This window comes from Trichechus manatus, unplaced genomic scaffold (genome assembly GCF_000243295.1).
Source record: "Trichechus manatus latirostris isolate Lorelei unplaced genomic scaffold, TriManLat1.0 scaffold00007, whole genome shotgun sequence".
Lineage (NCBI taxonomy): Eukaryota > Metazoa > Chordata > Mammalia > Sirenia > Trichechidae > Trichechus > Trichechus manatus.
In genome coordinates this window covers 14,085,582-14,095,886 of record NW_004443943.1, presented here as the reverse complement: position 1 = coordinate 14,095,886, position 10,305 = coordinate 14,085,582, and the positions used below count along the sequence as shown (strand labels likewise).

Sequence of the window (10,305 nt, the reverse complement as noted above, 5' to 3'; positions counted from 1 at the left end):
ACTCTCATCCTAATTTCCATAACGCAAATAGTGACAGAAAGCTTCAGGGAGCAACACTGTAGACAGAAGGAAAAAACAAGCACAATTCTGTCTCACTATTCTCACATTTTCAGGAATGCAAAGGAAAGGGGAAGAAATTGCAAAGCAAAGAAATCAATGGTCTCTCAAAGAGCAACTATGGCTAGATAAAAAGTCAGCGTTCTTCCTGCCTTTAATTAAGAATGTTTCTTATCATTAAACAGAACTTTTTTATATGTATGTATCCAAGGGGTTTTTGGTGCGGGGTGGAGTGAACAGGTGGAGCATACGGGATTTTGGGGCAGTGGAACTATTCTGTATGAGACTGTAATAATGGACACATGGTATTATACCTTTGCCAGAAAACAAAACCCATAGAACTGTACAACAGAGCGAACCCTAATGTAAACTACAGACTTTAGTTAATAATAATGTATCAATATTGGTTCATCAATTGTAACAAAGGTACCACACTATGCAAGACATTAACAGCAGGGGAAACTGTGTATAGGAGAGGACTCTGTACTTTGGGCAATTTTTCTGTAAACCTAAAATCGCTCTAAAAAGTCTATTTAAAAAATAAGCTAACCTTCCTCCCAAGTTGCTACGTATGAAGCTCAAACTACAAAGCCTTTAACTGGAAGAACATGGTTATCTTTTTTCTTACTGTGGAATTTTCTCAATAATTTTATTATACACACACTCACTAAAATATAGCTGAACAGACTGATGTGAGGATGCACTACTTGATACCTAAGAGTGGAGTGAGCCACCAGGTGGGTGAAGGAAACAAATAAGAGAAAAAAGAGTGGTGAGGAGAGAACATGTGACTTCCAAAGTAATTTCAGAGTAAGAGTTAGATATAGGCAAATAATATAGTAATGCAGATATTTATTTTCAGCTTACGTTTGGCAAAAGACATCCCAAATCCCAAGGATCATTAATGAACCACATGAAATACCATCTCAGAGAAATATGTTCCAAAAATTCACATTTATATATTCTGGTTTGGCTGTATGTAAGTTCCAAATATTTAAGGGCATGCATCAGTTTTACAGTTAACAAAAGGCAAACACTCAAATAAAGATATCATGAAAGCTGATGATGCCTAGAAAAAATGAACCACTTTTTTAAAATGTTTTCCTTTCAGTGTCAAAATTAATATACAAAAATAGCATCAAGTGAGTAACCGTGTGTGGGAGGGCAGAAACTTCGTAATGACACGACCATAAAAATGTTAAGTACAATGCACTGCACACATTTAAGTTGTAGATTACACAGAAAAATGGCGAATGTCCACAGGCTATTTATTAATTGACCAAAATGTGAGGACAAACAATGATTAAATTTTGGCTTAAGTGAGTAATTTGGTGACCTATTATGTATAATCTCTGGTTAGCCAAAGATTGTTTTTTGATGTTCAATTTTTCATATATACTATCCCAGGTAAGACATTTAGTATTCATCACAAAATTCTTAGTTCCAGGTATTTCCTAAAAGAGAATAATAGCATCAGAATATTATCACAACCACACCAGAATAATATCACAACCTCCGTAACACTACCAAAAATGGACCACACTTACCATCCATCTTCAAATATTCTACATATCAATGACTACAAAGAGGACGATATGGTCTTACTTAACATTGTAATTAAACAATTCCCATAAAACTTTCATGGTCTTTTGTATTTTATAAAGTATCCAAAAATCAAATACTATTCAGTTAATGTGTCAGACCCCAAGTTTAATTACATATGATCAAAGTAAATTTTAAAATAGCCCCACCTGGAATAAAAGAAAGAGGTTCATTCATCTTTACATGCCCATAGGCTAAGTCTAAATTTGCACATAAAAGTAATCAACAGGTACTGATGAATTGAAGGTATTAATTTGCAACAAGTGATCAAGATCAAGAAAAGTTTTTAAAAACAAATATAGCAGCTAAAATCAATCACTCATTCAAGAATGATATGCACAGTATAAAACCTTTTACAGAAAAATTTAAAACTCACACAACAATACTGTAGCAAAATCTGCAAAAGCCAGAACCTGTATAAGGCAGAACCCTGCGAGAGAAGGAAAACTTAAATATTTTCCACTAATACAGAGGAACAGAAAAGTGGTAAGACTGCACCCTGTCAAAGGTGGAAAACTTGAGAGACCCAGAAAAACAAGGCAGTCCCATTGAGTTCCGACTCTCACAGGTTTCACTGTGTAAGATTCCAGATTTGAGCATGCACTGGAATGGTGAATATGGAATTTTATGTTGATGGTTACCTCTGGGTAGCACGAGTAGGGGAAACAGGATGGGGGCGGGGGGGACACACAAAATCCTCAATTGTTCTCTTATTTGGATTTAAAACAAATGTTACAGTGCTAACTTTGATAAAACAGGATGATGGGTATGGGGGCTCACTATACTTCTCTTGTCTGCATATTTGTAATTTAAAAAAGGAAAAGAAATGGCACATTTTTAAGAACATTAGAATGTTGCAGGAACAATCAGCTATGTACTGACGATTAAACAGCATTTACCAGCGAATTATCTATTTTATGTAGGTCATTTGTTTGAAGATCAATGATCTGTGCTATGCATCTTCTTTTATAATTTCAATATATATTTATTTGTGATTCTTTAGATTTTTAGTAAAATGAATTTCTGTTTTTCTTTAAAAAGTGAAAACTAAATTATGAAGCAGTATTTTAAGCAAACTGTAATGATTCCATTTATTTGATCTGATTTATAACTGAGTACAATTTTTTTTTCCCACTTGTATTTAATTCCATGACTCACCATCCTCTAACCTGAAAACCAAACCAAACCAAAACACACTGCCGTCCAGTCAATTCCGACTCATAGCGACCCTATAGGACAGAGTAGAACTGCCCCATAGGGTTTCCAAGGAACACCTGGTGGATTCGAACTGCCGACCTTTTGGTTAGCAGTCGAACTCTTAACCACTACATCACAAGGGTTTCCTCTAATCTAAAAAAAAAAGACAAAACAAACTCATCGCCGTCGAGTCAATTCTGACTCATAGCAACCCGATAAGGAACCCTGAATGGCACGTGTTATTTTAGCCCAACATTTCCCAAAGTATATTCCGGTTTATAAAAGTCACAGGAGCTTCTTCTTGGAAAAGAATTCTGAGGTCAAACAAGATAGGAAAACGCTCCCTTGCACAGTCACAATGCATATCAACATGTTAAAGGTCTGCAACATTCCACAGTAAAGATAACCCCAAGCTTCTCAAGGTCATTTGATCACAGGATCATTTCTGTGCAACATCTGTAACATTTTCTATCTAGATTTTGTGTTTGGAGAATACATGAATTAATTGATGTCATGCATATTTCTGAATATTCACCATTCTGGAACAATTCAGTTTCAAAAATGCCATCTTTTCATAGCACATATACCATGTTTACAGCCCCCAAATGTTGGCTTGCCTCTTTTACTTATTCATCAGTGTTTTTTTTTTTTTTAAACCTTAGAAAATAAAGAAAATCTATTCAAAAGGTAGTGGCAAGGTAATGTAACCCAACAGTTAGTATGACATAATTTTAAAGGTGTCCCTAGTCATATTTTGCAAAAGTAAAAGCAACAAGGTTTTCTTACGGAGAACGTATTTTTCAATTTTTATCTCACCCCCTAAATTAGTGTATGATAAAGTCACTTGAATGACAAATTCAGTTAATTAAGCATAAACCAGAAAACATTTTGCTTTGATTGTTGGTGCTAAAAAGATTTTTTTTTTTTTTTTTACCTAAAACTGATTTTTTTTTTCTACATTTAAAAACTAAGACTGGGCTGAAAGTGTCCTAGTTCAAATCATAAACAAGAATTCTTAGTATGTATGTGGTCATTTTCCTGTGGTCAGTCCCCTCAAAAGTAAACTACTAAAAAATTAATGCAGCAGATTACAGTTAAGATTTTACTGCATATTGTTATATAAGAGTAACCACACATTTTCAACAAAAATCCTAAATCTCCCTTTGAAATATTTCATCTTTAAAGTGAATATGAATTAAAACACATTAACAACAATTAATTTATGTGAGGAAATTTCTATTAGAAGAAAATTACCTTATATTGCCTGATTGATTCAAGGCTCCTTGAAATTCCAAGCTTTTACAATTAATTATTGCTTGTATATCAACATGGAGAGCATAAAAGACCTGGTAGTAAAGTCACAAAACTTTTATTTATTATCATAGTAAATACAGTAAATACTTTCCTGGCATTTGATGTAACTCAGAACTATTTTCTGAAACGGGTTCAAATCTGAAGTTAAGCCAGCCAGGATGATGTCTTTATAAAAAAAAAAAAAAAGAAAGAAAGAAATTCAACCATCAAAAGATACATTTCATATAATAACAAAATATAAAAATAGAAGCCAAGTGACAGAATGAAATAGAAAGCTAAGTAATGGATATAAGAAACTTTTGATTCTATCCCTCTGACTTGTTGCTAATGGTCCTCTTTGTCCTTTCATTGTTACATATGTAAAACAGGTATGATGATAACTTAACAGTAGTCTTGCAAGACTTGGGAGGAGTTTAAAAGGAATGATTTAAAAAGTGTACAAATACTTATATAAATACTTTTGTCTTGCTTTGGTGAAGGTGTCTTTATAAATCGGATTCTAGTTATTTCTTAACATTGTTTCAAACTCTCAACTAGAGAGATGTCAGTTGTTTTCCAAAGTGGTAATCTCAGTTTATCACAATATTTTTATTAAGAAAGACAATACTAGAGCTGTCCTACCTGAGGAAAAAAGAGAGAACTGTAGCACAATTGGTAAAGGTCCTACACTTAATTCATCAAGTTACGGACAGTCCAGTTGACCTTATATTTTGTTACTCCAACGGTTTTCAAGTACTGTTTTGAAATCATAATCTATCTCTAATGAGATTTCTTAGAGAAATAGGAAGATTTTCATTTCTGTAAACATTTACAGTGCCAGCTGTTTCTTCAAAAAGATTTTTTCCCTCTGTACTGTTCCCCTTGAGAGAGCTGCTCCAGTGAAGAATCATTTCTTATACATCCACATCCGGACCCAAAATGAAACTAAACCTTTTTCTGTGAAAAGGCAGAAATACCCAAGTAATGTGAAAGCTTTCTGTAGTCAAGGAATTGCCCAGCTATTCCAAGCATGTAATCACTCCTTATAGATTCCTGATGAATTAAAAATGTTCTCTAGTTACTCATAGCTCATCAGAGCTGTTCACCTTTAGTAGTTTACATTCGTCAATGGCATGACAACTCTGAAGGACGCCCTTGTAATGGTTCTTCAGATCCTCATACAAAGAAACAGTTTCTTGTGAGTGAGCAAAGGGTAACACCTTTTCATTCAATAACATCTGCACTTGGAATTCTTCCTTAGGAGTCTTAGCATTTTCACAATGGTAAAGCAGAAATATCAGGTTCGAGGCATAGGGCACAATATGACCACTTCGGAACTTCCGATGCATTTGTTCCTTGTAATTGTAAGCAGTTAGGGGCTCTCTGTCTTTGAAGTAGCCCATGAGTGAAAGCAGTGGAAGAAGGGTCTCTGCATGACCAAACTGGAGGATTACTGGAGAAGAAATTGGCTGAGACCTGAAAAAAGAAATTGAGGAAAAAAATATATATATGTGTGTGTATATACTCATCTCATAAAAAATAATATCTATACTTAGAAGTATTACACAACTCTCCTATCTTTTTTTTCTTTTTTATCTTTATGTATACAACTCAACCATAAAGCTAAAATCGGTGTGGCACAGAACTGAACTTTTTATACTGAAAGTTCCAAAATTCAGGTCAGGATCACTGTAGTGTTGCAAAGCCATCCAAAACAGCATGTCTATATATTATCCTTTAAGTTTCAAGACGTTTTTCTTTTTGAAGATTAAGGAACTTGAAACAGACGTATTCCAATATTGTGTTGTCTTTCTGTGAATGAAAACGAGCAAATAAGCCCTTAGTAAATACTGTTTACTCCATGGAGTTCTTCTGCGCTAACTTAAAGTGTTATTATTTTATCTATGTCTAGGGAATAGGGTCGCTATGAGTCGGAACTGACTTGACAGCAATGGGTGTGGGTTTTTTGTTTGTTTGTTTAGGGAATAAGGACATACAGTATTCAGTAAATTTCTTGGTGAAGGCCAAGGCTGAACAATAAATAGCAATTCAGTGGTTTACCAGATCTGACTTGGGCATCAAATTGAGAACAGAGCCACAAAAGGGCAGAGATACAACCTATTTTAGCCCCTTCTGGCCCAGTGGTTAAGCACTCAGCTGCTAACCGAATGGTTGGTGGTTTGAACCCACCAGCCGCTCCATGGGAAAAAGATGTGGCAGTGTGCTTCCATAAAGATTTACAGCCTTGGAAACCCCACGGGGCAGTTCTGCTCTGTCCTACAGGGTTGTTATGAGTCAGAATCTACTCGACAGCAATGGGTTAATGTGTCTGTGGTTGAGAGTAGAAGTTCAGACACTGACAGAAACACAACAAATTTCAGCACTATGAGCTGAGTTGCCTTTTCTTTAAGTTTTCTATGGTTTTTTCTGATAAAGGGTTTTTTTTTTTTTTTAAAATAAGAAACAGTGAATGACTGCTTAGACCTTTCCAACTTTTATAGAAAAACTATGACTATAGTTCTTCTACACAGACCAAGAGATAGTCGTAGGAACAGAACAAGGGGATACTGTGTGGTTTGGGATCGGGAAGGGTGTGCATCCGGGTTATACCCTTTCACCAGACTTATTCAATCTGTATGCTGAGCAAACAATCTGAGAAGCTGGACTATATGAAGAAGAACATTGCATCAGGATGGGAGGAAGACTCAATAACAACCTGTGATATGCAGATGATACAACCTTACTTGCTGAAAGCTAAGAGGACCTGAAGCAATTAGTGATGAAGATCAAAGACCACAGCCTTCAGTATGGATTACAACTCAACATGAAGAAAACCAATAAGCAACATCACAATAAATGGAGAATATACTGAAGTTGTCAAGGATTTCATTTTACTTGGATCCACAATCAACGCCCACAGAAGCGGCAGTCAAGAAATCGAACGACACATTGCATTGGGAAAATCTGCTGTAAAAGACCTCTTTAAAATGTTAAAAAGCAAAGATGTCACCTTGAGGACTAAGGTGTGCTGGACCCAAATCATGGTATTTTCAATTGCCTCATATGCATGCAAAAGCTGGATAGTGAATTAAGGAGCATCAAAAAAGAATTGATGCACATGAATCACAGCATTGGTGAAGAATATTGAACATACCATGGACTGCCAGAAGAACGAACACATCTGTCTTGGAAGAAGATATTCTCCTTGGAAGTGAGGATGGTGAGACTTCGTCTCATGTACTTTGGACATTTTATTAAGGGGGACCAGTCCCTGGAGGAGGACATCATGCTTGGTAACACAGAGGGTCAGCGAGAAACAGGAAGACCCTCAACGAGATGGAATGACACAGTGGCTGCAACAATGAGCTCAAACATAGCAACGATTCTGAGGATGGCGCAGGACCAGGCGGTGTTTTGTTCTGCTGTACACAGAGTTGTTATGAGTCAGAACCAACTCGACGGCACCTAACAACAACAACATGGTTCTTAAATATAATTTGTACACCTAATTAAACATGACCAACCACCTGGATTCTTGCTGCCACTCCTACACATTGGGTTACAAATTTAGCGCATCTGGACTGGGAGGACAGCAACAGTATTTGTAGCGAAGTTTGGGGATCTTCCTCATTCACCGCATAAAAACAGATGGAGCAACTAGATAGCAAATCCAACGTTTAAGCTTAACTATGTAATAAAGTATTCTCTATGAAGCACCAAGAGCCTCAAAACCTGCATATTGTCAGTTATCTGGGTCTATTTGGTTAATTTATGTTTAGATGTCACAGGCCCTACCAGTCCATGCCAAGCCAGGAAACTTGCTAGTTTCTTTTCTTCCTTTTTTTGTGGGTGGCGGTGGGGGAAGAGGGGGCAGAAGAAGGGCAGTGAGGTGAACAAAAATACAAATAAAACATATTTCTGGCTCTTGTAAATTAGCATTTGTCTACGTGTTAAGGAATTCAGAGAAGGAAAGCAATTCCTTCTGTCTAGGGAAAAACTGGAGGGGATCTACTGAAGTGGTAATGTTTAAGCTGAGTCATGAATACCTTCCCAGAAAGTTTTATAACAAAAATGCTGCCTCCTATAAGCTTAGCAAAGAGTAGTAGCAAGTTTTTCATAATTAGAAAACTGAACATATATTTCTAAAAACAGTTTATGATTGAAAATGCTAACTTACGATAGTAAACGGGACTGTCACAGTAAGATGTAAGAAGGACTTTATTGTTGTTGTTGTTGTGTGCCTTCAAGTTGATTCTGACTCAGCAACCCCACAGGACAGAGTAGACCTGCCCCGTAAGGTTTCATAGGCTGTAACCTTTATGGGAGCAGATCACCAGGTCTTTTCTCCTGTGGAGAGACTGGTGGGTTCGAACCACTGACCTTTCAGTCAGCAGCCGAGTGCTACCAGGGTTCCTTAAGAAGGATTTTATTCCCTTGAAAAGCCTAAAAAATCCATTCAACGGAAGACTGTTTCCTATTTTTGGTTAGAGAGAGGACCGTTTTGCTTAGAGAACTACAATGGAAGAGATGAGTTGAATGTATAGGGCATTATGAAAATGATACATCAAGATAAACTTCACTTGTAATTATACAACACTGCTAAAAAAAAAAACCCTGCAAATGAATTATTACAAATAACCCCTTTTATTTATACTCACATTTCAGATCTTCTCTAATTACTAGTATCTCCTAAGCCTTTAGCATTAAGTGTCTCTGCCCTACCCCATCCTCTCATTTACACAGTTAACAGGACACTTTCTCCATGCACTTCTCCGATGATTCTCATTTAATTCCCATAAAAACTCCATGGCATAGGTATTATCATCCCCTTTTATAAGTGAAAAAACTGAGGTAAAATAACTTGCCTAAGTTACCTTTGAACGACCAATTAAACTCACAGGGGTAATTTAATATAAAAGAACAACCTAAGTCATTTCGAGAAAGTATTAATCTAATCATCTTCAGTCTAACTTGTAAGTTCAGTTCTTCAAAAGATTAGCTGTCTTAAAGTAGGGCACACCTGAAGTTATTCAACAATAAGTTTTTAGCTCAATCTTTTGGCTCTGGAAGTAAATTAGTCCAAGCCTTTAAAAAAAATAGAGCATCTGATAGAACAGGTGAGCATAGTGGGAGTGAGAGGAACAGGCCCTGCAGCTTGAAAACCAGAGGGCATAATCTACTTAGGAAAGTTAATGAATCTTTCCAAGCCTTGGTTCCTCAAAATGAAGGTAATCCACTCCCCTTGTAGAGTTGTTGTTAGATAAGAGCTACAGCAATAAACTGGTGCACAGCCTTGAGCAATAGCTAAATACGTGGAGCTATAGCAATAAACTGGTGCACAGCCTTGAGCAATCGCTAAATACGTGGGAGCAAACATTAGTGAAGGCAGCAAATGCCAGAACAGCTGTAGCAGCACAATGCCACAGATCACATAAATTAGTGATGTGCTGAGCTTAGAGCCCAGGAGTTGAGTTCAGGTCTAGTTCTCTTACTAAAGTATCAGTACAAGACACTTTACACTAAAGGTAAACATGGTATCAAATGCCAAACTCATTTTATTCAATAGCATATTTTGAAACTAATCAGATATCCCAAAGTACAAAAGATCCAAATGCAAGAGAAAAATACAGATATACTACAAATCAAGTTTCATGCATACAATTTACACAAAAAAAAATCTACTTGGACAAACTTTAATGCCCTCTTGTATACGAAAACACATGTATACTTGGACTGGAGCAAATAATTTAGGAATTTAATCACCTGAATTTACTTCTCAGTAAAACAGGTATGCAAGGGAAATTTCTCAACATAACAAACAGCATCTATGCAAAACCAACAGCCAACATCATTCTTAATGGAGAGAGGCTGAAAACATTCCCCTTGAGAACAGGAACAAGACAAGCATGCCATTTATCACCACTCCTATTTAACATTGTGCTGGAAGTACTAGCTAGAGCAATAAGGCAAGAAAAAGAAAAAAGAAGGCATCCAAATTGGTAATAAAGAAGTTAAACTGTCCCTCTTTGTGGATGACATGATATATACATAGAAAACCCTAAAAACTCCACGAGAAAACTACTGGAACTAACAGAAAGATTCAGCAGAGTAGCAGGATACAAGATAAACATACAAAAATCAGTTGGATTCCTATAC

At 36.3% G+C, this 10,305-nt stretch overlaps 1 protein-coding gene across 5 annotated transcripts in view; it reads right to left on the bottom strand.

Moving 5' to 3' along the window:
* Positions 1-211: 211 nt before the first annotated feature.
* Positions 212-10,305, bottom strand: part of MINPP1 (multiple inositol-polyphosphate phosphatase 1) — a 56,138-nt gene continuing 46,044 nt past the window's right edge. Inside the window, exons 5-7 of one of the 5 annotated variants that reach the window (XM_023739665.1) lie at positions 5,256-5,625; positions 4,111-4,202; positions 212-1,511 (exon numbers count right to left, since the gene is read on the bottom strand). In XM_023739665.1, the coding sequence (XP_023595433.1) occupies positions 1,484-1,511; positions 4,111-4,202; positions 5,256-5,625 (490 nt within the window). In that variant the 3' untranslated portion in view covers positions 212-1,483. Of the gene's footprint in view, positions 1,512-4,105; positions 4,336-4,791; positions 5,626-5,702; positions 5,962-10,305 lie in introns of those variants that run through there. The other 4 variants (XR_002825458.1, XR_002825457.1, XM_004369899.2 and 1 more) reach the window with 4 other exon arrangements.